Here is a 27,427-nt window from a genome sequence, read left to right as displayed (position 1 = left end):
TACAGGGCCCTTGTCAAGCCCCTGTAATTCTGGTTCATTCTATGGCCAGCCTATATGAAAGCATTGCTGCTTTAAGGGCTGTGCTTATTGAAACAATATGGCATCTGTGTTCTAGGGCATCTGCTTTTTGCTGGATACATCCATTTCCTTTAAAGTGCTCTTTTTGTGGAAAACAAGAAAAATGAGCTTTGGGGTGGATTAGGGTGATGGTGGGGGCCCTTCTGTGCTGTAAAATTACTCAATTCTATTGCCTCTGTCTTTTTAAGTCATTTGAAATTTGCAGCTCAAGAGATAGCAGTGTTGAGGCGGAACCCGTTACTACGTCACACCAGACAGTCAAATCAAATATGCAGGAAGCTTAAGCATGAGCCCACCCCTGCCCAGCGCTACACTGAAGGTGTATGTAACTTCTGTAGTTGGACATTGCACTGGAATTGTGTAGGACACTGGATTTGTGCTGTTGCTGGTTGTTCTGTAGCTAAAAAGTCTTTACAGCCTTCCAGAGGATGGAAATTTACATCAGGAGTGGCTGACATTCATTTTTGGAGACAATCTTCCCACTGTTATTGGCAAGTAGTTTTGTGTGTGTTCCACACATTTTACGGCTGACTGTCTGCTGAACAAGACTCAGTACTTTTTCATCTTCAGTCTTTGGATGAAGTTTTAAAACAAGCACACTCATAAACATAGTTTCTTTCTATTACTCAGCTAAATGAATATAATTTATATAAAAATCTAAATCTAATATAAAATCTGTGCTAAAGCTAAGCTAGCGACCCCCAGCTACATTTGAAAAAATGACTTTTTCTTTGTTAGGAAACTTAGACATGATTTTACCATTCTGAAACATCCTTTTGAAATCTCAGCTGCGCAACAGCAGGTTCTTCCCCTTCCCATTTAGGATCAGACTCAAGTTCATAGACATAACATCTCAAGCTGCTGCCATTACTCCAGGTAAAGATGCAGGTAAGGGAAGTTGCATTATTCATTAGGTAGTATTCCGATTCGCTGGGGGTGAAGGTGTGGGCCACATCTCCAGCCAATAGGAGTAGGTGGTCATTAATAATTCTGGGCTGTGAGGAAAGATGGATTTAGAGAAATCTAATCAACTTCTGGAGAATAAAATGTTACATACATGATAATACCAGATCTGTAATATATCTCTCCTGAGATCGCCCACTGTGAACCCTTAGGAGAATATTTGTTTTCAAGCCAGCTGATAGGTATGTTTGTTTCTCCCTAGGGCTGCCCTGGGTCCATGCTTATGAGCCTGGCTTATTAAGTGTGATTCCTCCTGACCATTCTGGGATAGCATCTCTATTGAGTGGTGAAGCAGGTTGGACTGCCTCTAGATGTATGCTGGTGCACACTGAGGATCTAGTGGGCATCGCCATGCTTGTCCAGAGAACCTATAAGGTTATGTCTAGAGAACCTACAAGGATTTCCACTACCACCAGCTATCGCTGTGGTAGGTGGGAGTTGGGGAGTGGTGATGCATGCTTGGTATTATCTAAAGTCAATCAATCAATCAATGTGGAATGTGGCTTTTGCCCTCTCATTTTCATAGAATTAGGGTTACATTGCACAACCATTAGACCATTAATGGCTTCACCACAATACGTCTTTGGTATATAGAATCTGATCAAAACAAGAAGAAGTAAGATGTTATTTTTACAGAACAGTGATGAGATACTGTGTTTGCTTATATTTTATATTTTTTGAAATTTATTTTTGTATCCTTTATGTTTTTCTAGTAAAGATGTTATGTTTGGAATTTCTGTCCATTCTGCCAGAATCGTTACCTTGTGAGGCAGCTGGATTCGCGAGATCACAACATCACGACATCATGCGAGAATCCCTCTTATCAGGCTTCAAGTTATGCACTTGTATCCGAACCACCAGTGGTTCATACCAATCAATGTCGCGAATCCAGCGGCCTCACAAGGTAAGACGGTGATAGACAGATGGTTCATCCAATCACCTGCCAATTATTTTTCGAAAGTGCCTGCCCTTATAGAAACAGTTTCAATGGACGACTTCTCAGATGGTTCTGTATAACAAACCATCTGGCGCGTCAGGTTACCAGAATGGAGTGGGCCACATGAATTTTTATATCACTATAATGAGAAGTAAGGATCATCTCTCACTATCTATCTTTTCTTGTCTCACACTCATGGGCTGCTGAGAAAGGATGCCATATCCTAAAATATCATGGATCACGCAGGTTAGATGTACTTGTAGTGGATGGCATTCTCTCCCGAGGCCCTCTGAACTTCTCTCTCAGTCAACTTATGAAATATTTAGAATTACAATAGCAGCCTCTTTAAGGGAGGAGGGTGTCACTGACTTGGATTGTTATGCTCCTGCATTGTTGTTGTGTGTTTTTGATGTCCATCTGTGATATTTTGAATAATTGTTGTCACGGTTATTTTGTTATTTCATGTTGTCACCACTGGAGGAATATGATGTTGACAAGAATCTGTCGTATGCCTTTGGAATTTTTCCATGCTATGGCGATCTGAGAAACACTCACAAAGTCTCTAAGAAGCAGGAGACACAGAGGCTCAATTGCAAGATGTGTCAAAATCTTGCTCTCAGCTGCAAATATGTGGAGGTTGTCATTGTAATGACAATTTTATGACAAAAAACTCTGTGTTTACAGCATGGATTTCCTTGGCAGAATACAATGCAAAAAATGACTTTGGGAATTAAACTCTGTTTTTATTTCTTTTTTTCATCGGGAGTGTTGAAAAATAGATGGAATTGGGGACAGTGAAAGGTGTTGTATTCAATATATGGGCTTTCATGTGATAAATTGAACGTTATTCATATATGAGTGCACACTGTTTTTTGGTTATTCTGGAGAGAAGTTGCTTCTTGCTGCCCAGGGACCCTTTTCCTTTTAACCGAGAAGCGGTTCAGGAGCGGTTTAGGAGAGGGGTGGGCGGGGGGCTGGTGGGTGGGTGGGGAATCTCTACAGACCTTGATACAATTACTGTGCCTTCCCCTCTCCTTCCGCACCACTTCTGGCCACGCTCTCGCCGCGCCGCTGGGAATAGAAAGGCCCAGCTATCTGGCAGAAGATTTGGTCAGTCAGGCATCAAATGCAGGGCCCTCTTCTCACACTCTGTGCCGGGGGTGGGCACGCCGGGGGACCTGCATTGTGCATTTTCACACACTTCTCTCAGAGGGGCTGCAGGAATCCTTAGCCTTCGGAAGGAAAAGTGGATAGAAAGAGAGAGAGAGGGAGAGAAGCATAGAGTGATGGGGTGAACGAGGGAAAGAGATGGAGCAAGAGTGAGAAACATGGAGGGAGGGAGAAAGAGAGAAGGGAGTAAAATAGGTCCAGAGGCTAGACAAAAAGCATCAAAACTGCAGGCAACCTTGAAGAGACAAACAGTAGCTCATCGGACACTAGAATGGTTTTCTTGCTCCCTGTCTTTCTGTCTGTTTTTCTGTCTTTCTTTCTGTCTGCCCCACCCCACCACCACCTCTCTCTGTCTCTGAAAGGTAGAAAAGGTTTTATTGAGGGATTTGGAGAGTTGACCCTTTGTGGGTGTGTGACAGTAATGGCCGTGGGCTATAGGGCTCAGGGTCAGGGTGGAAGCAGGGATATGTATTTCTATTCATGGTTTCAGGGCACTATGCTTGTTAAAAGACTAATGTCACACAAGCATTTTTTTTATTTTGGAGAGGTGTATAGGAAAGGTGCAAACCCCCAAGCAACAAATCTCCATCAGTACTCACCAGGCCAGGAGACCCTCTTATTTCCCTCAACTATCTTCACAGAAAATGTGATTGTTTCTCAGATCAGCACAAACTTTTTTGACATGTAGGGTGAAAGGGCAACACATATTATTTGTCTGTGGGCACTGGGGCAAAAAACAAAGGATGCAGTGGAGTAGTTTGCAGAACACAGAACAACTAAAAATGCCTTACATGTCACATCACCAATACGCTAATAAATCTGAAAATATGTCAACATTTACTCAGATATAATTTAGTTGCATCAAAGTAGCAACAGAATAGCTTGCATTTAAGGTTTTATGTTCAACAACAGTAGTATGTACAATATAGTATAGTATTAGTAATTCAAATTTCTGGATTTAAGACTGCTTGTCCTCAAAGGTATTGTTAGTGGAGAAAAGTGTTCCTTAATGTGAAAGATAAGTTTAAATTAAAGCACTTTCGAATGTTTTATCTCTTCTTGGAAGACCTCTGACTGACAGAACAGAGCTCACTAGTGCATCACATTTTAAGTGGCTGTGCTGTACAAATATCTATAAAATAAAACAATGCAATACTACATTTCAGTTGTCATGCTTCCTGGTGTTGCTTTGGCAGAGCGAATGTTCTGTTTTATCATTTCGGCAAAAACATGTGTTCAGGGCATTGTATAATGAAATAAGTTAATGATTAGGGAATAATGTGACGCCTTGTCTACACCTGCTATGTACATGTTAGAATGGGAGGTGGTCTGTGTATGTGGAAGAAGTAGTCCTGAAATCAATTAATGCAACATAGATATAATGTACCTTTCAGTTGTCCGTTATCAAATAATGTCACTATAATTGTAGGTTCCAACAGCCAACGAATTCAAGTAAAAACTGAACTCGTTCTGATCTTGTAGAAGTTTCTTTCTACAGGTGCTCTACTGACATATAGAACAAGTAAACAAGAATTTAAAATTAATGTTTTTTTGTGTGTTTTCTTTCTTTTTTTTTTTTTTTTGTTTAATGTTAATTTTGGTTTTGCTAATTCCTAGGCATTTGACATTGGGAATGCCTTTCATCCAAAAGTGGCATACTGAATTTTTTTAAACATTCAAAATGCATCCATTGGAGTACAACATCCTTCACATAGATTCGGCAAAGCAGGCCCCATAAATTGTTCTACTATAATTCAATTCCACAGTTATCCTCAGTGATAGGATTTCCACAACAATTTGGCAATTCACATCCTAACTGAAGGTAATATCACTCTTCTTCATTGCCTCAAAAAGTTGTCCTTGTATCATCACATTAAAAAACAGTCTTAATATCATTCACACTGGATACATCTCTGCTACTAACATGCACATCTTTAAAGGGATTATAAAGTCAAACGAAAGACCCCTCTTCTAGAGGCGGGTAGTGTATGAATATTATTACTGTTGTGCATCTCTGTGAAAAAGGGAGAGAGACTTCCCAGCCATCTGTATTGCAGTGTTAAGGCCCAGGTAATGCCTCAGAATAATGCATGATAAGGCAAACATAGGCACTCCTTTCAAAATATTCAAATGTGATCGGTGGAGTGGAAAATAAAGGAATGCGGATGGGTGGAATGACTTCCCTCTTCTCCATACTCCTTTATAATATTCATATCTCCTCTCATTTCCTCTTTTACTTTGTTTTTCAAAGTGACCCTGAAACAGGAGGAACAAACCATCAGATGTTTTAAGGAACTGATATTGCTAATGGATGGGGTAGAAGTACTGATGAAATTTCAATACCACAACTTTGTTAAACTCTGGAGCTGTAGCATGCATTGATATGGATCACATTCAGTTGGTTATTTGTTTTTTCAAGGCCGAAAGGTGTGTTCAGACAGAAAGCAAAACAAATTTTCCCCTTACATTATTCATGCAAATTTTATCCCTATAACAAACAGCCAATGTAGTGACTGTACGGACTCTAACTTTAACATTAGCTTTTAGCAACACAGTGACCGTGTGGGGTCAGCATAGCCATTACAAGGGTGTTCGAGTAGTGCGGCTGCCCAATATTAACCCAACATTTAACTTAAAAGAAAAAATGTCCTGTCTGTCCAGTGAAATTACAGGTCAAAAAAAGAAAAAGAAAAATCTATGTGATTATTCCTCCATGGGTTAAGGTCCAAGATGGTTGCGCCCCCAGTGGCATAGTTGATCAGGTTTTCAATGCTCTCAGCACCTGTTTTAAACAAATGTGGGAGTCTGACTGTTTGGATTCCTTTTTTATCTAACTAAACTATATGAAGAGGAAGGAATTGACCTGCAGTCAACAGACTGATTGAATGAGAGACTGAGCACGTCCTAATCTCAAGACATATTAAACAAACTACGAGTAACTATGATTGTCGTGGTGATTATTGTTGCCATGACAACAAAGGTTGCCTAACTTTGAGGGAGTAGTAACTTTAACCCACACCACGTTTCAAATGTTCACTTTAACGCAAACTATGACCTCTCCCTAACCCTAAACAAGTGGTTTTTATGCCTAAACCTAAGCAGACCTTAACCACAGTGTTGTCAAACCATAAAACATAATTATTATTTAACAGTAATTTGTAATGGTTTTGGAAAGCACAGATAGAGGCGGCATATTAGAAAATGCTCCTATGCGTCGTTCTGGTGTGCATGGTATAATCCACCTATGTGGTTGTTTAATTGTGAGGATGTGTTGTGTAAAACACTTATGCAACACAAATGAAATACATTAACATGACATTGTGCTGCACAATTTAACTTGTACTAGAATGGTTTTGTGCGTTGTACTGTGGTTTGAGCATATGCATGTCAGTGATCAGGGCCTCCCGTGCCAAGTTTTCGCAAATCCTTGCACACCTCCCACGACAGATCTGGTGGTAGTCGTTGCATCCCACTTTATGTGGCAACTCAGCCTCTGACTGATCTCCTAACTCACCAGGAACTTCAGTTCTTTCTATTATTTTATTTTCCTCCAGTCTCACTCATTTTAACTCTTGTCTTGGTATGTTTCTGGAGCAACGCTAGAATCACGAAGCCCCTGGATGAGTGCAGTTTTTTTGCACAAGATCAAACATTTTCAACTTCTGTCAATGTGTTTTAGCCTCCGTTGACATTGTCTATAATTTGTCTTGCATTCTGTCTGAAGAGACTCTTATACTTGCTCATTGGCTGTAAGTAAATCCTGCCTTCTTTGTTTATGAGGAGAGCCAAACCCCAACCATGGACCCAGCATTAGCCATCTTCAACCAAGCCTGATAACCATTCTGTTGGAGGAACTTGTTGTAAGCAGTCCATAGTGTGAGAATAAATGTTGTCTCAGAAGCTCAGGCATGAGAGTGGGCCAGAGGTCACGGGTGGAATGGAGTCCTACCATGCATTAGATAGAAGGAAACACTGGACTAATTGTGTGTCCGTCTAATTAGTAAATCACATTTTGGTATAGAAGCTCATGTAAACATTATGTGAATCCAGTGATGTCTTAATGTCACTCTGTCCTGACTCCTTTTGGCAGTTTTGAGTGTATAGCTACATGAGTTCTTGATCATGGGAATATGGCTACATACTGTATACAAATTCTCTTTAGAGGTTGAGTTTCTAATTGTTTCTTAAGACCAAAATAAACTGTTCTCTAAAATACAGAGAGGTGCTCAACTGAAGGGAATGAAGTATTGAATTATGAAGTACAAAGTACTTTATGTGGCCCAAATCTCTGGAATTTTGAAGTGCAATGAAGACAACAGAACAAAGAGGAAAGCCAGAATTAGACTGCTGGTAGAGAGCAGCCCATTCAGTGAGTAAGATCTTAATGCAGCGATTAAAGTCAGGGAATGCTGCAGACATGCCTGGTTGAAAAACCATGTCATGCCCATAGCTGCCACAGTTACTCCTGCATTACCTGCCTGCTCTTTATGCAGAGCTGCAAAAAATGAGAGGCACAAAAAGCAACTGCATGTTAAATAGGTATTAAAATTGTATAGTTTTAATACTTCCAGGTAGAGGAAAATATTCAAATGCATCCATTCCCTCTTGTTCTGGTTTTGAGTGATTGAAGGAACTTGTGATTGGGTTTCCACATAGTGCTCCCATCTGCACACGCCAACCCTTATCTGCCTTGATATTAACATGGCTCTTTCATTAGAAACCCAGCCCATTTTCTGGTTTATGGGTAAAATAAGATGCAGAATGAGACAATAAAGTGCATTTGTGTTTCAGTGGATGCATTATGAATAAATAATTGTAAGTGCCTGCCTAGGCTGCATCGTCTTCAGGAAGATAATCACTGCCTATAACACATTCTCTGCCCCTTAACGCAGTTACGCTCGATGTACTAGTTCTATTATGTAGGTGAATATTGAAAGAGGATCATGACTTTATAATATCCATGTGCATCAGGAACAGAAACAAATGGAGAGATGGCGGGAGAGGATGAAAACAGGTCATTTCTGGTCATTCTTCCTATGATTATTTCTAGACAAAGAACAAGTGAGAAAAGGATAGAAAGGGAAATTTAGCTAGTAAAGCAGAGACAAGGACAAGTTATAACCATCTCTTAACAGCTGTACTGACATTGCTTTCATTACTTATTTTCAAGGCTGTATTTGGAAGTTCCTCTAACTCAGTAGCACTTGTCCATGACACATGGGCACATCATGGTGCTATCAGAGACACAACCACAGGGAAAGTAAGCTAAAATCCCCTTTGCTGTTGATTAATAAAAAAGGCAGCACAGAATGAACACTCTTATTATTATCAAAACCTAATAATAAGAGGCCCAGTACCACCAAAACGTTACATTAATACTAACACTGTAGACATGTTTACCAATGAGTATTCAAAGCTTGCACTGCCCAATTTGTCATCATGTAATGTGATGGTAGATAATTTCTGTAATGCTTTGTCTCTGATTATTAATCATGATGCACTAGCTAAAGCTAAACAGTTACATAACAGTTACAAAGCACCCGGGAGAAATGTTGATCCAGCCAGGTTAGAAAAGAGAATGGAAGGTGGAGCATAAATGAGACAATACTCAAACCTGTCTTTCATCAGCAAAAAAATGGAAAAAGTTGTATACAGCAATTGGGTAATTGCCACAATAGTATTTATGATGCATACCAATCAGGTTTTTAAAGTAATCATAGCACTGAAACAGCACTTATCAGAGTAATAAATGACCTTATTATCAATGGTGATACAAAAATATCTACTTTAGTTTTGTTTGATCTCACTGACACTGTTGATCATGATATTTTAATTTAGAGACTTCAAAATTCTGTTGGTTTATTGGGCCCTGTTCTTAACTGGTTCACTTCATACTTAAAGGATAGGAGCTTTTATGTTTCTATTGATTGTTTTAAATCTGTTGAAACAAAAATTTGTTCAGGTGTTCCACAAGGATCACTCCTAGCACCATTACTCTTGAATGTATACATGCTCCCACTTGGGCACATTTTAAGGAAACATAGCATATCCTATCATTTATATGCTGATGACACACAGCTGTATGTTTCTCTGTCCTCCGATGATCTAAGTCCCATAAACAAGTTGTTGAACTGTATCAACGATATCAATGACCTAGATGTCCAAAATTTTTTTGTAGCTGAATAATAATTATATGGAAATACTTGCACCAGGCCTTCAAAAACAGAGACAGAAAATATATTCACATGTTGCTAAAATATAGTGTGCAGGTCAGGAATCTTGGAGTCATTCTTTATGTTGATCTTAACTTTGAAAGCATGACAGCAGCATAACTAGGACAGCTTTCTATGACTGAAAGAATATATCCAAAGTTAGCGGGTTCATATCTCAAGCAGATTCTGAAAAACTGGTCCATGCATTCATCTCTAGCAGATTGGACTACTGTAAAGCTCTTTACGCTGGACTACCAAAACAGACAATCCCAGGGTTGCAGCGCATTCAGAATGTAGCAGCTTACACAAACATGCAAATGTGGACATACTACACCAGTTCTTAAATCTCTTCACTGGTTCCCAGTACAGCACAGAATAAACTTCAAAATTCTGCTTCTAGTCTATAAAGCACTTTATGGTTCAGCTCCCCAGTATATTACCGACCTGATGACTACAGTCCAACCAGACCCCTTTGTAGTAGTAGTTGTCATCTAACTGTACCCAAAATAAGATTCAGGTCTTCAGAGGGAGCTTTTAATTACTTTGTTCCTGTTCTCTGGAACAAACTACAAGTTTTTTCAGGCTTATGACTTATTGACCTTATTTTATTAAATTATAATTATAGCTAATAATAATAATTATTATTATTATTTGTGTGAATGTGTGTGTGTGTGTGTGTGTGTGTGTGTGTGTGCTTGATTTGGTGCTCATTTTAATTGTTGTATTTCTGTATTTTTAAATTTTGCTTTAAAACGATTTCATCATGTTGATCAATTGATCAATAACTGGTGATTATGGCAGATAGGCCTGTTGTAATGATTATTTTGAATGACAACCTGCATATTCTTGAGGTATGATAGCATAAATGTGAGAGCCACTTTTTCAAAACATGTAAGAGACAGCAAGAAACAGCATCCTAGGCTTGTACAACAGGCTTTATATTAATATAATGTATTCAATAACTGCAGCTGGGTTGGCTGCACTGGTGGTGGTCGCAGGTGTCGGGGGAGTCAGTGGTCTGGTCTGGGGTCTGTCATGACAGAGAGAGCAGCCACCTGGCCCCCTGTGTATGTGTGTGTGTGCATCACACTGCGATCAGTGTCATTCCAGTGTCTGACATGATGGGTCTGGTGTTGGTGACACATGCGCGCACACACACACTCACGCACACGCACACACACACACACACACACACACACACAAACACACACACACACACACACACACACACACACAGAGGATGGGAAACATTCAGGCAGAAAGGTGATTGGCAAGTCTTATTGTTTGGCCTGCCACACTGTTTTCATTTCCCTTTTTAAAGAAGAGCAGGGAAAAGGAAGCTGCATCATAATCAAATACATCAAAATGTACAATTCATCTGATACATACACATGTTCCCTTAGTATTACGTGATAAGGCCTGGAAAACCACCTCTTACAGAGACAACAGTACTGCTTCCAGCAAGAATATGTTTCATCAGCTGGATCAATGAAACAGTGGACATCATAGAGTATACTGTTGAAAGCACTGATTCTTTTCAAATGAAGGAAAAATCCCTTAGATTGCCAGAAGCCATCTATTACACATTCAGAACAAGAGCAAACATGACATGTGAAACACAATTTTTGTGCATCTCAATAAAAAATTAGAGATACTTGCATTAGAGATAAATGGTTATTGTATCATTGTTTGTAAATTGTTTGTGTTTTGTGCTGTTTTGTCACCAAAGAAGAGTCCGAGTCAAGTCTGAGTTGAGTCCCCATTACCTGAGTCTGAGTCCGAGTCCAAGTCATTGAGATTTAGTCTGAGTCAAGTTCCAAGATGGGCTCCAGTGCTCTACTCTGGCATGGTCAAAGAGCTGACATACAAATAAAAAAGGTCTACATTAAACAAAATGGACACAGTTGTCATATTAATATTAATGATGCATTGATGATACACCAATTTTCTTGGCTGATTCTGATTTCCAATTTTTGTCTGACCTACCGATTCCGAGTTTTGGCGATTCTGGTTTTCTTAAAAAGAATTAAATAAGTTTCTTTTTCTTTTTTTTTGGACTCAAAGGTATTACGAAGTGCGAGCTTTGTGTCTTCTTCACTCACACTAAAGAACTTCCATACTAACTACATGAGTGGTTGTGGCTGTCTGTGCACTGTGTGCGTGACGTGCATGTTGTGTGTGTGTAGCTACACTGTCTGTGCTGCAGCTGCTGCTGTGCGCGTGACGTGAACCATAGTGTGGCTATTTGCGGAATATTTGACCAGCAAAGAATCGGATATCTATTACTTCTTCATCAATTAACAAGTTTGAGTCTTTGTCTTCAACTTCCGAGTCCAAATGCAGTCAATACTCAAGTCCGAGTCTGAGTCATCAGTGCTCAAATCCGAGTCGAGTCACGAGTCCCGAAAATCAGGACTCGAGTCGGACTCGAGTGCTACAACACTGGGCTCAGCATTGGTTTCAGTTCTTTTGGGTTAAAAAATAGACACGGACAGAAGTTTAACCAAAATGTTTCAGGGATGAGGGCTTTCCATCATTGTCCATCACAGTCTCAAAAAGAAGTTGCTAATCACAGCAAGATACAACTCCCTCTGACAGGCTCGTGTTACGTAAAACCAACCCTCTTGAACCAAACAAAAATGACATCCTGTGACCATGGCATTCCCCATCCTACAAACTAAAAAACAAAGGAAAAAAAAAAGCTTACACTTGACAATTTTTCTTTTCTTTCTTTCTTTTCCTTTTCCTCTTTATTAATATATGCCTAAAATACACTAAAAATTTTGTGCAACAAGTATGGTTAACAAATATTAATTTCTATGTTTGGACCTTGGCAATGGTCCCACACAATCCATCATAATATGAGCAAATGGCTCCTGTTTGGAGACCTTCCATGCTTTACTGCAAACGTGGCAGAATCTCTTTATGTCTTTTCTAACACTCCAATGGCCAATGGAAGCGTCTACTGATTTTATGAGGGGTTTTCCTTGCACCCGTTTGATCTCTTATCAGGGACACTTGAGCTACTGTAATAGTAATATTTCTACGTGGTAACACTTAGGAAGCACAACCTACTTGAACATGGCCCAATCTTCATTGGCCAGACAAGCAACGGGTCACCACACTAGAACATCTTTCACAAAGTAACCTACAGCAGTGGTTCTCAAACTTTTTCACATTAACGACCCCTTAACTGACAAAAATTAGACCATGGACCCCCATTTGATAAGATTTTGTCCCAAGGTCCCCCATCTGACAAGGTTTTGCTTTTAGATTTTTATTACAAAAAGTGTATGAAATCCATGACCAAAATAGTCATACATTTTGTCATTATGTTATTTATGGATGGAATTATAGTAAAAATAAATTATTTCCCTTTTTGCTGGGGACCCCCTGGAACACCCTCAAGGACCTCGGGGGGTCCCAGGACCCCACTTTGAAAACCACTGACCTACAGGAATCTCATGAGCCTCCTTAGCCAAAGTTGCCACTTTTAAATCATATTCCAGGGATGGATCTTTCCTCTGGTTCCCCATCAAAGACTTCCAATGTAAAATGGATCTCGTCAGTCCACTACGGGAGCAGCCTCCCTTGAACCCTTGAGTCAGCACCTTGAACAACATCCAGAGTCTTATCATAAGGAACATTAGTCAGCTTTGGTTTAGGTCCATGGCTTTCTATTGTTACCTCTGGATCTTCTGACTCAAAAAGACTGTCTAGCAGATCAGGACCTGCAGGACCCCCTCCTGCTCTTTGCTCTCTTGGTCGATGCGCAAGTTACTAGAAATGCAGGGAAAACTTGGGAATATTCAAATTCTACATTGTGAGCCATCCGGCTGCTCTGTGCTCTGAGACTAATTCAGATGTTAAGAGAATTTTGTAAATCTGTGCATTTTCATGACCTCTACCTATTCCTTGCACAACAGCAAACCTTCCAATGAAACTGGAAGTGAGTGGTTCCCCCAGGCCACTCCAAATCAGGGTCTACTCGGCTCTAGAGTCACAAACCATCTTTAACTAAAGATGGGTTATGAAACCATCATAACCCCTATGATCATCATTAACATTTTTATCCAGAGCTGCTGGTCCAACTTATATAGATGGTCCAAGCCTGTCATCCAACTTTGGGTAACTGCTATTTGTATTCCCAATTTAGAACCATTGTGGCAGCAAAGGTCTGTGGCAGTACGCCCTGATAGCTGAGTAGAAGCGCCTTGCCATGTCTGGCAGGGTGGACAACTATTACGCTCAGGCAGCGGGGGACGCCACGCTCTGTTTAGTCCAATCTTTTTCCCCAAGAAGGCATTTTTCTTTTGGGTATTCTTTCTGTTGCTATTTTCTAAAACATTTCAAAAGACATGACCACATAATTCTCTCCAAAAGGTTGTAGTGGTGGGTAGGTAGTGGTGGTGTGGTGGTATCATTGCTCTAACTTTCTCCAGTTTAATGTGGGCCATTTTCTCCAGGTGTACCCTCTCTAGAGATTTCTCCTTTTCTCTGTGTGTCCTATTCTCATTCTATTTCTCCTGCTTTAACCAAATATTTTCTAAATTGAGAGCTTCCACCAATCACACTGCCATAGCCAGTTTTGACATATTTTCTTCCAAATTAACCTCCTCTTGCTCAGTCATTATCAACTCCTTCTGTTTGAGCCATCTAAACTGCACATAGGTCATATTCTCAGTTTTTAACAGGGACTCTTTCAAATCAGTAGCCATTATTCTTCCATTGTACTTGCTGACACATGAAACAGTTAAACAGCTACATGTTTGAAACTGCTGAAAGTCACTATTAAATGTGAACTGCACCACCAAAGGTGCACTGCACAGACCAGCCTCTAATAAAGCCCCAAACATTACACTACCATGAGCAAAGCGTATTTACAGTCCCTCCAACTGTTAACTCAAAGGATACAAAAAGACCAATTACTGATGACTCCCTAACTCTAAACCTAAAATGCTATATCCTTTCTGACTGTCTGTTAGTGCCCTGCAGCTAATGATAATGCTAACTCTGCTGATAGTCTGCCATACACTAAACTCTGTATGTGAGGGTACTTGGGTTGAGCAGCTAATCTGCTCATGAGATGCACACTTATCTAACTATCTAAACCTAGCAGTGAGCCCTTTTTAATGAGCTGAATAGGACTCGGGTGTCTTTCCCAGTCTCACACAGGTAGTAGGCTATAGCAAATTAGTAACATTTGCTAACAAAACAAAACTCCAAACACACAAAAAGACAGTTATACTTAATGCTAGTCCAAATCCTGCACAGGCTTCCAATTTTCCAATTCTAGGGAATTTAACTACCACTACATCTTTCAGCTGTACCAGCTACTAGGCCACAGCATATATTTAATGGAACAGACAGAAACTAAACCAAAATACTTCAGAGTGCTTCAGTGTTACAAGACATTTGATTGTTTTCACCCATATCCTGGACTGTGTAATGGGCAGACATACATACTGAGTCCAAGAACACAACCAGTGAACAAGGGGCCAACACCAAGATTTACAAGACACGTTGGGTTCACATTTTTGGGGCTTGGGAGTCTACATACAGTTCTTCTGTGTTTCAGACCCTGGCCAGTTGCTAAGGGAACACCTGCAGATAGCTAGTTAACTAAGTGCAGCGAAGATGCTCCCGTTGTGGTGATCAATTATGGATGAGCTGAGAGAACTTTGACATGTTAAACCTCTTAGAGAGGCTGGAGAGGAGGAACAGTGAGAGAGAAGGGAGTGAGAGGACGACAGAACGAGGTTTGGGTTGACTTGTGGCAGACATATTATTGTGATATTGTTAAAAACTGTGAGGTCCACTTTGATGGGAATAAACATTGCTGTGCAATTTACTTTGGATAATACATGAGGGATAATGGACAGGCTATCATGTAGGGTACTAATGCTGTATGATTTGCATAAAGCATTTGGATGTCCACCTGCATAATGTCTTTAATATGAAATCTACTTATGGTGTACATTGTTTGATTGACTAAAAATTTGCGTTTGGACCATTTTGTGATTATAATGGAAATATTTCATTTTTATTCATTTGTCTTAGATAGAAGACAATTCATACCCTGTTTTCTGTTTTTTTTTTACTTTTTGGTAGTGTCAACAAAATGCGAAATTAAACCAGAAGGTGCCTATAAAGTGGTAAGAAAGATAACCAAGCTAACCTCATGGCTAACACATTAAAAGAAAGTCATTTGAAAAGACACGTCAGCTGGTAAAGAATCAAAATGTTTGTCTACTTTGCACAATCCACCAATTAAAAGTATTTATTACCACCTAGAAGCACCTCAGACATATTCAGCAAAAAACAGCAAAAGTCACAGTTTTTATACAGAGTGCCTGAAGCAGCCCAGCCTACCACCCAACTCATGCAAAAACCATTAGGGCTTTAGGGCCAAAAGAGGAGAACTGGGAAAAAATCATTGTGTTGTTCAAGAGAAGAAATAAGAAATACATTGAGAAGATCGTTGGAGATCAATATTCCATTTGGATTCCAAGACTAGACTAGACAGTAGATAGGCTAATGTTTTGCTGAATAAGCATCATGTGTGTGTATGTGTGAGTGTGTAAGAATGCTTGGACATTATTTCTATGACTGCAGAAAGAGAAACATGATGGCTATTGGAAAGCCTGGGAGCTGCTCGGGGCTTCATGTCACAGAACGAGTTAGCCTGTGTAGCTGTCTTCAACTATTGAGGTCAACTTGGGTTTCTACGTTGCTGACTCAAAAAACAGCGCTTGAGACAGGGGGCCATAAACATCAGAGTGTTTGGGTGGATAGAATAGAACTAATATTCATAAAGTTGGAACAAAGAGAACAACTACTGTAACAAAAGCGGCCAGAACCGTTGAGATGCTCACAAATTGGCTAAACATTTACTTTTTACTTTACTGACAGTATGAATGATAAAAGAATACACAGAAATTCAAAACAGGGACAAGTCCATTTTGAAGAAGTCAATAAGCCAAGTTTTTCTTTCACCTGATGCTAACCCACATTGGGGAGTAAGAACATGACAGAGGCCAACATCACTATCACTGAACCACACTTGATTGAGGCAAGTTTCCTATTTCAGTACTCACTCAACCCTCAGTATGATTCAAAACCCAGAACAGAATTCACACATTTTGCTTTTGATCTTAACACACAAATCTAAATCTGTGAAAATAAACCGGCCACCCGAGATAATGTTTAACTTAGGCAAAGAAAGTGAAATAACACTAGAAATCAATTTATACTTTTGAGCTTTGAGACATCGAGACAACTAAGATGTTCATTGTAAGGGCCTTAAACTCAGTGTCAGGAAGACAATTTTTGTATTTTATTCATTCAGCTTGTGTATTTCAATGGCAGGTCAGTTGTCTAGGAGATGGACAGACTCATTGTAATGCATTCAAGTCAAGTCAATTATATTAATGCCCAAAGTCCCCATTTTATTTCAGAGGCCTTTACAGTTGACATATATGGTTTAGTGAAACTTAAGCGCAACTGAATTGTTCTGATGTGGGATTAGATGTACATTCAGTGTCTTTAACATTATTTTGTGCCATATATCTCAAATAGCCTAAAAAGAAATATTGTCAAAACACACAAATATCCATCAAGGTTTGAATGACAAAAGATGCATATATTCATTGCCCATCGGTGAAAGATTCAATGTGGTGCATCATTGACAAAGTTGACCTCTGTTTTGTAGCCTGTCTCACTTAAAACTCAGCTGTCTGAAATTTTGAGAGAAGGGAGTGTTTACCCTCCTCCCTTCACCTCTCTCTCTCTCTTTCTCTTCCTCTCTCTCTCTCATGCACACACACTCACCACTCCCCTCCTTGTGGCTCATTAATCAATGACAGATTATCAGGAAAGTGACACCTTCATGATTACAAAGTTTCAGGGGATCTTTTTTAATATGAGTTTAGTTGGAAAACAGATGCAAATTAGCATTCTTACTTCAAAGTGCAACGCAGCACAGTTATTATTCAGAATACAGCATCTTGAGGTTCATGTCAAATGGCAAAAACTTTCATTCAAAAATAACTGTTAAAGAAAGGATGTTGGAGTTGAATCATGGTACAGCGATAATAATTACCTCATTTAGTTAATCTAGTTCAAGTAAAGGAGTTGATTTATGGTGCTCATTGAACATGATGAATGCTCCTTCACTAGATCACTGCTGAACATTGATATCTGTCCTAATCTATACAATAAAATAATCTTGCTCATTCATATAGATAATAAAAGATAATATAACTACCTGATTATCATGTTTAATTTCATAACAAAAAAGGAAAGAAAGAAAATGCAATCAGGCCTTAAGTAGGCCCTATAGTACCTTTGTCCTGGACTGGAATCACATCTTATCCCTCACTTGCTCCACTTTAATCGTAGAGCATCCCTGCTTCTCCACATCTGCCCAAGAAAAATAAGAAGCCTCTCTTTGAATCTTTAAACGCTAAACAAGCATGAACTCCTGCCGTCGCCTTCATTTTCCATCTAAAAGCATATACTAGTGCGCCTAAATATTTTATTATAGGCGCCCGATAACACTGGGTAACGCAGTGGATAATGAAAAGGTATACACCGAGGGGAGGAGGGAGGGTATGTGGGCAGTATAGTTTAGTGGATGTGTCTATCACATTTTCACTGTCTCCAGCCTAATTCCATACATAAACAAAAGCAGAGGCCCATGCAAAGGGCAATAAACAAAATTAACAGAGTAGCTCTGATAAAAGAATATATTACTGTGGAAGAGTATGCCACTGTGTGTGTATGTGTGTGTGTGCGTGCGTGCGTCAGGTGCGCTCCCACCGTGCTCAATATCAACGTGTCAACACTTTCTCTTTCGTCCACCGGGTGTGATGTTGAAGATAAATTGGGTCCCGCCCTGCCTTAATGCACTGCGTGTCACATTAACCCCAATGAATTTAAAAAAGAAAAAAAAAGTCTAAATTAATAAGACAAAATGGAGCTGTGTGTGTGTGTGTGTGTGTGTGTGTGTGTGTGTGTGTGTGTGTGTGTGTGTGTGAGAGAGAGAGAGAGAGAGAGAGAGAGAGAGAGCGTGCGTGCGTGTGTGCGTGCGTGTGTGTGCGTCTGATGTGTGAGTGAGTGTATGGTTGAGCGGTTCAGACGGGTTGTTAATGTTAAGGTGGCATTAGAGCTAATGCAAATTAAAAAGCACTGGCTGATCCCTTTTGACCCCCCCTGTTCACAGCGTTAATGCGGCCATTTGCTTGGAGGTACTAACCCCCCATAATTCAATTTGTCAAAATAAATGAGAGAACAGACATTTCATACAGACCGCCCTCCCACACTACCCAACCTTTCTCCCAAATAAAACAGAAGAAAAGCAAGACAAAAAGTTACTTAACCGAAGCACAAGCCTGTCCGTCTTTATAGCTCTTTATTACTTCTTTCATCTGTAAATGAAAGCGAGCAATTATTGCAAGGTGCCGGTATCATATTATTATGTTGGCCCCGGTCCCCTAGATAGTCATCAATCACTCTCAATCGACCTGTCACCGGCAGGCAGAGATCCAGCTGGAGAGCAGAGTAGAAGGAGGAGGAGGAGGGAGGAGGAGGAGTACATCATCATTAATTTGAGGAGTGACCCCCGGGGCTATCCACATGTCTCAACCCGGGATTCTCCAAGCAAGGCAGCGCGCACCAGCGCTGGCGAGTTTGGGCTTTTGGCTGTTTGGGTACTGCAGTTTGACAGTGTTACCTTACCAAAACACACACACACGAGAGAGAGAGAGGGATACATGTGTAGATAGATAGATAGATAAATAGATAGATAGATAGATAGATAGATAGATAGATAGATAGATAGATAGATAGATAGATAGATAGATAGATAGATAGATAGGAACGGTGGTTTTAAATTCATTAACAACTGAAATATCTCGGGATTTCTACGATGTTAAGTTCATGGTGCAAAGTTCATTCAAAAAACATCCTTCGCACTTTTTGGGAGGCATTAAAACACTCGGGGGACTCAATGCTCCTGTTTGAATTGGCAGATATGAACCAAAAAGATAATCTGCTTTAAGTGGGAAATTATCAAAATATTAATTAATTCAATGCATTTGTCTTATTTGTTCACTCTACTGTACAGCTGCAATTGGTTTCTCTGCTGAGTATGAAAATATTCTTCACTAATTAATTTAAAATCAATTCATCCCCCGTGTGATTAGCATCACTGCGGAGGAATGATAGGAATGTGCTTAATTAGGCCTATGCATTTAAACTAATACATACGTTTGCATATTGAAGACACTGATTGGCCTAATTGATTGATTGGGATTGTGAATTAACTTCCAGGACACGTTTTTTTTTTTTTTTTTAATTCCCTTCTTCCCTCTTAAAGAATTTCTTCTTGAATTGTTCTTTCTGCTTTTGTCGTCATCCTTAGAAAGAAAATGCATATTAAAGTTACAGTCTGGTCATTTTCAGAGTGGGAAACTTCTGACGTCAGAGTCGCCGCCGTTTAAAACAACCTGCCTCTGCTGCTGACGTCTTTTATACTACTTTTTTATAAGCCAAAAATATGTATCTGACAACAAAGTGATTATTCTAGGCAAAGATAGCATGTGTCACCTTAATCCGTGTATTAATTTCTAAGAGACTTATAAAAAGAAAAAAAGAGGAGCTATAAGATTTTTTTCATTTATTTATTTTTTATTTTTTTTTTGCCCTTTGAAAGGCGTTCGAGTGGGGGGCATTTTACACAAATTAAACATGCTACTCTGCTTCGCCCTATAAGCATCCTAGAAGCCTGTGCTTACCGATCAATTGGTACAGTCAAACAGAGCCGCAGCCAGCGTTAGAGTGGAGACCTTCAGTCTCGCTTTATTTCTGGATATTGGGGGACCTCTCTACCATGTCATATCCACAATTTGGATATCCCTATTCGTCTGCTCCACAAGTAAGTTCACGTAACTACCTTTTCTGAGTGAATAGACTGTTTTGCTTTTGATGTTGCAGCGATTGATTATCTCATCGATTTAAGCTTGATCCTTTTACGCACTTTGGCCAAGAATCAGGGACGCTCTCACAGTCCTTTTGGATATCGGAAAGGCATTGCGTTACAACCAGTGATACCTGTGTTTCAGCAGCGATAGAAAAAAAGTAAGAAGAGGGTAACCAGAAACCAGCGAGACCCGCGACCTCCCGTTCACTGATTTCTGCAAGATAATAGCCGTTCTGTAATGTCAACCATATGTTTATCTGCGCTGGAACACACATGCCAACTTGTTCTGCACACGCTGCGTGTGTTTGCGCCGTAACCCAGCTGCTGTTTTGTTTTGGCTTTGAGCCATAAAAAATCATTTGGGCATTACTTTGTGTATTACTGGGCGATGTTGGGAAAACATGTTGTATCTGTTTGTAACGCTTCCTCCTGTGTTTCATTTGGATCATGGCTAAGAAGCGACTCGTTTTGGACACGTTTTACGCGCACATTATCACAAGAATATCAAACATCATTCATCATCAAATATCAGTCTTTACAATCGTTTAATGTTGTATTTAAGTTTTTAAAGACTGGCATTCTGGAAAAAATAATGTCGAGTTCACTTAATTTAATGAGAAAATTATTTTTGTCAAACACTTAAATCATGTGTGATTTTGCGGTCAGACAAGTTAATTCATTGAGTCGCTCTTTTCTCTCATATTAAAAAAGAATAAAGTTTTAAACTTTGAGCTCAAGATCCTTAAGATAAACATTAGTTTTCTGTTTCGATGCAGAATTCACTTATTTTAAAAGTAGCATATTCTCTCTCGGTCTTCACCCAGTTCCTGATGACAACCAACTCTCTGACCACTTGCTGCGAGTCCACCGGCAGATCCATAGCCGACTCTGGAGTAGCGGCGTCCGGGCAGACACCAGTCTACTGCCCCGTGTACGAGAGCCGGCTGCTTGCCACAGCGAGGCATGAACTGAGTTCAGCCGCCGCGCTGGGCGTGTACGGGAGCCCCTACACCAGCGGTCAAGGATATGGGAATTACGTTACATACGGCACGGACGCCTCGGCTTTCTACTCGCTGGTAAGCCCTTCATTTGATCCCTCTAGGCATTGATTAATGGAGCCGCAGGATACTGAGACTTGAGCCAAGCTCACCTCTTCTCTTTTTACTGCATGCAAAGTACCAATCTTTTTTACACTGTACGTGATTTATTCTATTATCATCTTTCAAGACTACTTCTCTATCTTAAATAATAATATAGACTACTTTTTCAGCAGTGCTAGAAAGGCTTAATTGTTCCAGGGTAGTACTTTCTCTGGTGTAAAAGTTCAAATCATTTTCATGAAACAAGGCAGAAAAAAGCTGTATCATTCCACAGCTGTCCAGGAAAGCTACTTTCCATTGGAAACAAGTTGAAATTTACAAAGAGACAAACTTCTAATCTTTGGAGTGTCTGATTAAATGATTTAAAATGAATTCTGAAACACTTTTATAACAGACCCCCAACAGGAATACATGGGCCTATAATATCCAAGAATGTAGTCTGTTCCAGTTGGTTTAGTGTTGAAATACATTTAAGTGCTTAGATTATTTGAGGATATTGTGGTAAGAAGGGCAATTAGAACAACATATGCATTATATTATTGGCAATTAGCTCCAATAATTGAACATGGTATTATGTCGCTCTTGGAGCTCTCTGACAGATATGTTTGCCCATGAACCCAGAACTGGACACTTACAAACCTACAGAATAGTTTTTCCTGTTACTTTCTTTCAATCTAATTCCTAAAAATTGAAATGAACTTCTATGTGGAAATTCTTTAAGGTTAAGCTAAGGGTTTTGTAATTTCAGTAACCATGTTAACATATGTATTTGAATAAAAGCATACCATGGGCAATTTGTCTTACTCGTTTTACCATGTCCTAGACAATTAGCCCCAATGAATTGCATAAACAAACAACTTTAAACTACTGCCAGTACAAATATGTATCATTGATATACAGTATTTATTCAGCACCATTTGAGTTATTTGATGTTTCAAAATGTATTGCACTTCTTTTGTTTCGCTCTCTCAAACACTTGTCTTCATGTATGATTGCAGGGCACATTCGATACTAAAGATGCCACAGCTTCTGCGCATGCGGGAATAACCCAGGCGACAGCCTACTACCCTTATGATCCTACCCTGGGACAGTATCAGTATGACAGGTATGTTGTTTTTATGACAATGGGACAGTAGGTAATATTTCTAATGCTAAGACGCCTGGTTATCAGTGCAAACATGAGACGTCTTTGAGTGACTGTGAATATGTACGACTATACTATACTACTATAAAAATGTGTAGTATATAAGTTAACTGTCATGTAGGTTTGCAAGTTTCATTCATCTGTTTTAAGCAACAAACACAGGATGTGATTAAAATCAAGGCAAACTCAAAGTATTGTACACTAGTGTAGGGTTTAAATCAATCATCCCGTGCAAGATCAAGGCCATTCTCATCACATCTAACAGCACAGGGTTATCACCTTCATCTCATTACACATTTCTTTCCTGATGGGGGTGATGTGCTTGAGAAGACCCATGCCCCTTTGAGCAAGACATGAGGCCTCTTCACGTTTGTGAAGAGCATGCCTGCCATATGGAAAGGTCTTCTCAATAATCAGATGACATCCAAATTAAGTCTGGGATATGGTGAAAATATAGGACCTCAATGATAACAATACATTATTTTGTAAATTGTGATCCGCATGCTCTTTGGATTGAACACGCAACTTTAAAGAAGCCAGCGCTAAGGCAATTGCAGAGGGTAGCATGGGAAACATTCTTGTTTTTATAGCGTTGTGCGTTAATTGATCTACAAAGTGTCATACAGATTAGCTCCACTGCAAACTGAGAGTTCCCACAACACAAATCCATGAGCCGGCCTTTTTACAAGTCACTCTAAATTCAATATAAAGTGCAAAACATGTCAGCAGGAAACCTAATAAGTGCACATACAACAAAAGGCCCAAGTCGAAGGCAAAACAGAATTAGTGGCACTCAGATAAACAAGCAGGCCTACAGCAGTACCACTCTATCTGAGCCCGCCTTTCACCTGAGGGCTCATCATTACACTCAATAAAGCAATTTTACAGTCTATTTTATCTGTGAGGGAACAACACAGGGTAAGGAAAGGTGCAGCGTTCCTCTCCTTTTGATTCCCTTAGCAGTGCTTGACCTGCACTAAGCTATACAGAGCAATAAAGGCCTCATAAAAGCCTCCCCTGAGAGGACTTTTACAGCTCACTGCTGACTGAAAATCAACACTGTGCATTTTAAATGTAGGTCTATGGTTGATATTTGTGTGAGAGGAGAGGGTAGGGAGGGAGTCGTATGCTGCACTTAGAGGACCTACAATATACAGTACAATACAATACACGTGGCGTTATTACGGGTAAAACATCTTACTTGTTAGGGAACTTTGCATATTTCCAAAAGATAAGGATAGCAAATTTACTTTGTATATCAGTGTAGGTACTTCTCAGAGTAGAAGTCATGTATAGCCTTCCATCTTGTCAATCCTGTGTAATACTGGATACTGCACATAGTCCAGGCAGGTTCAATGCTGTTCTCCATTTATGGAGAATTATATTAACATGGCTTGCCATTTACGAATATTCTGAATGTTCTTTACCATTTACTTAGGGAAAGACAATGTGTACAGTATGGTGTGCTTAAAAAGGGGGTGGTTTTCCCCTTACCTTCTCCTCCATTGTACTTTCTAAATCATGTCTCTTAACTGACATGTGTTTGTTTATTTATTAGTCTTTATGCAATAATATGTGTGCGACTGTTGGGTTTATAAAGCTTTTTGCAGTATGCACATTTCAAGAAGACTCCAAAAAGCAGATGGCTCTCTCATTGTTTTCAGGAGAGACATTGCAAGAGCAACACATCAGAAATTGTCATGCAACAAGCATCACATACTATATTTACCATCTCATTATCACTGTGGTTGCGTCTTCTCAATTAACAGATATGGTTCCATGGATGGAGGAACAAGGCGAAAGAACGCAACGCGTGAAACGACCAGCACGCTAAAGGCCTGGCTGCAGGAACACAGAAAGAACCCGTACCCAACTAAAGGCGAGAAGATCATGCTGGCCATCATCACCAAGATGACTCTGACGCAGGTGTCTACCTGGTTCGCAAACGCCAGGAGGAGGCTCAAGAAGGAAAACAAGATGACATGGCCGCCCAGAAACAAGGGCTCAGAGGAGAAGAGATATGACGAGGATGAGGACGGGTCTCAGGAGGAGCAGATAAAAAGCGAAAACAATGAGGATGGTTAGTGTCACAATGTCTTGTTGCTCTGGAGAAAGAAAATAACACTGCTTAATTGTTTGGCAGAACATAACAGGCGTTGTTTGTCTCAAGAGCCTGCTTAAAAAACAGCATGTATGACATCTTTTCTAAAAAATGCATTGTTACATTGAAATTAGTATTAGAAAGGTACACTTTTTTTGGAATGCAAACATTCCTCACCAAAGTATTATTTTTGAGTATAGCTTAAAATAAGACCCTTTTAGAAACCTCTTAGTCGAGTCAAGTTTATGTATAGGGCACATTTAAAAACAACTGGAGTTGACCAAAATGCTGAACGCTTCATGCACATGGAGGAATCATGATGATACTGATTGATAATGGAAATGAAAATAATAAGAACAACTAGGACAAAAATAACTGTACATGTAGCTATATAATTTGAATCTGCTGGATCTATTTATTCTTCAGCTGCTATGACACACCATAAACTGGGATAATGTTACCAAACTGACATTTTTATTTAGTTCAGAATGTAAATTAGAATAAAATTTCAGTATCAAAATCCACTAATCAGTGTAAGGGATTTGAATCTCTGAAACCCTGTCGGTCTTACACTTAATATTATTTTATTTTAGAATTTTAACAAGAACAGTGTTTGTTTGATACTGTAGCCTAATTATTGCTAAACAATATATCATGCTGATAATTAGAAACAAATGTCAACGAGGCCTTTCAATTTGTTTTGTTGAACATTTTATTTCTGTAATATGCACTGTGTCAGAAACAATACGTAGAATTAACAGCATCAGCAGTGTGCAGGCCTGACATTGACTTTGGTCAACATAAAGAATTTTTAACTTTAGATTACCCTTGGACAGGCCTCAGTCAGTTTCACCTAAACTACTTAAACTCAGTTTAGGCAAATATTCAGTTAAATCATGTTGATATTTCTGACAGGCCTAAATTCATGAATTCAGTTAATGAACTGAATTATATCAAGCTGATGTAAACTAGCTATACATTTCTGAAAGTATAATTGATGATCATAAAGCTGATAATTGTTTTGATCATATGTATTATGACTGTAGTAAATTAGGCTGTAAACATTAACTCCTTAATTGAACGAACAGCTATAAAAGTGTGACTACAAGTTCAATGGATTCGAGATTGACTGTTCCGGATCAGATCTAATGTCGCATGATATGACACCAAATCTTTCACTGACAAGTCTGTTGTCTCCTTTCTGATCTTTTTTTCTTCCTAGAAACCCGAAGTCGGGCTGATAAGGACCTTCAGTTGAGCGACTTGGACGATTTCGACACTCTGGAGTCTGAGAGCTCGGAGTGTGAGCTGAAGCACCGATACCACATGAACACACACATGTCAACGACGAACGACTGCCCCACTGAACACCTCATCAAGGACACGTCTCTGAAAATCTCCATCCCCGTCTCTCTCGGGGGGGAGCAGGACTTGAGCAAAAGTTGTCTCAAAACGAATCCGGAGGATTTCCAGCCGGACAGCAGACAGCAAGCAAAGGCGTGCTATAATCAGCAGCAACAACAGCAGCAGCAACAAGGGCACCAGATATTAGACGGCAAACCTCGGATCTGGTCTTTGGCCCAGACCGCGACATCCCTGAACCAGACTGAGTACCCGTCCTGTATGCTGAGGTGCCAGCCGCCGCCCTCCTCCCTCACCCCGTCCCCCGCCGCTACCTCACCCGTGGCCGGCCTGGACAACAGGCAGGACTCGCCGGTCACGACCCTGAGAAACTGGGTGGACGGGGTTTTCCACGACCCCTTGTTCAGGCACAGCACTTTGAGCCAGGCTCTGACCAACACCACCGTCTCTTGGACCACGAACACCAAAGGCGCCATTCTGGAGGCTGAGAGGAGCGCGGCGGCCTTGCAGCAGCATCAAGACTCCTCCAAAGACAGTGCCATGAGTTTCCCAAAAACTATCAACAAACTCTTCTGTTCCTAACAAAACCAAATGACCCTTTTGTTGCTAAAAGACACAGACTTTTGTGGCTGACTGAGAGTCGGATGGAAAAGCATACTTCGTCTTCATGTTCCCCTCATTATGTTTTATTCGTTTTTTTAAAAGCAATGGTAGGCTATAGCTGTTACATTGGCGTTACAAGTGAAACATTCGGATCGGTTTGGCTTATTTGATTCAACGCACGCACAAAACTTATCGAAATGTATAACTACAAGTTTACATCTTGGGAAAAAAAATAGGCCTGAGGTTTACATGATTTATTTTTTACTTTTCTTTACTATGCGCATGCAAATGTAATTGAATATTATTTAGGTCTCAGCAGTTGAGTATCACTATTAAATGAAAAAAAGTCTCACAAATGCACAGCTCTCCTGTAGGAAGTGGATGAGAGCGTTTCAACTTTGTTCACTGAAAATAAAAGCAGTCGTTTTCTGAGGAGCGCTTGTGATGTTGGGTTAATATAAGAGTTGCTGTCCATGGTGCTGAAAAAAAAGAATGTCCTTGCTTTTCTTCCTTGGTCTGTCTTTTGAAATGTATTTTCCTTCACACAACTAGGACGTCATGGGGCCTACTACACGACTGAGCAGAGAGTACCTTTTGAAACGCAATATGCTGTTAAATAAATCAGTTTTATCATTCCAATTCATTCTTAACCCATTAAAACAAGCGCGAGGTAATATAGTTCCGACCTTGTGTTATTTAAAAAAATAAATAAAAAAAAACATTCACTCTCATTTAGTGACAGCGAGAAAATGAGGCAGCTCAACCCTCAAGACAGA

At 39.9% G+C, this 27,427-nt stretch overlaps 1 protein-coding gene across 2 annotated transcripts in view; it reads left to right on the top strand.

Annotated features, from left to right (window-relative positions):
* Nucleotides 1–27,186, top strand: part of irx4a (iroquois homeobox 4a) — a 31,878-nt gene extending 4,692 nt beyond the window's left edge. Inside the window, exons 2-5 of one of the 2 annotated variants that reach the window (XM_042424404.1) lie at nt 21,166–21,417; nt 22,440–22,546; nt 24,355–24,665; nt 25,909–27,186. In XM_042424404.1, coding sequence (XP_042280338.1) covers nt 21,172–21,417; nt 22,440–22,546; nt 24,355–24,665; nt 25,909–26,630 — 1,386 coding nt within the window. In that variant the 5' untranslated portion in view covers nt 21,166–21,171 and the 3' untranslated portion in view covers nt 26,631–27,186. Of the gene's footprint in view, nt 1–21,095; nt 21,418–22,439; nt 22,547–24,354; nt 24,666–25,908 lie in introns of those variants that run through there. The other variant, XM_042424403.1, reaches the window with a different exon arrangement.
* The last annotated feature ends 241 nt before the right edge of the window (nt 27,187–27,427 follow it).

The sequence above is a fragment of the Thunnus maccoyii genome, chromosome 10, assembly GCF_910596095.1.
Source record: "Thunnus maccoyii chromosome 10, fThuMac1.1, whole genome shotgun sequence".
Classification (NCBI taxonomy): domain Eukaryota; kingdom Metazoa; phylum Chordata; class Actinopteri; order Scombriformes; family Scombridae; genus Thunnus; species Thunnus maccoyii.
Note: the sequence above shows the minus strand (reverse complement) of the source record. Positions and strands in the feature narration are given on the sequence as shown.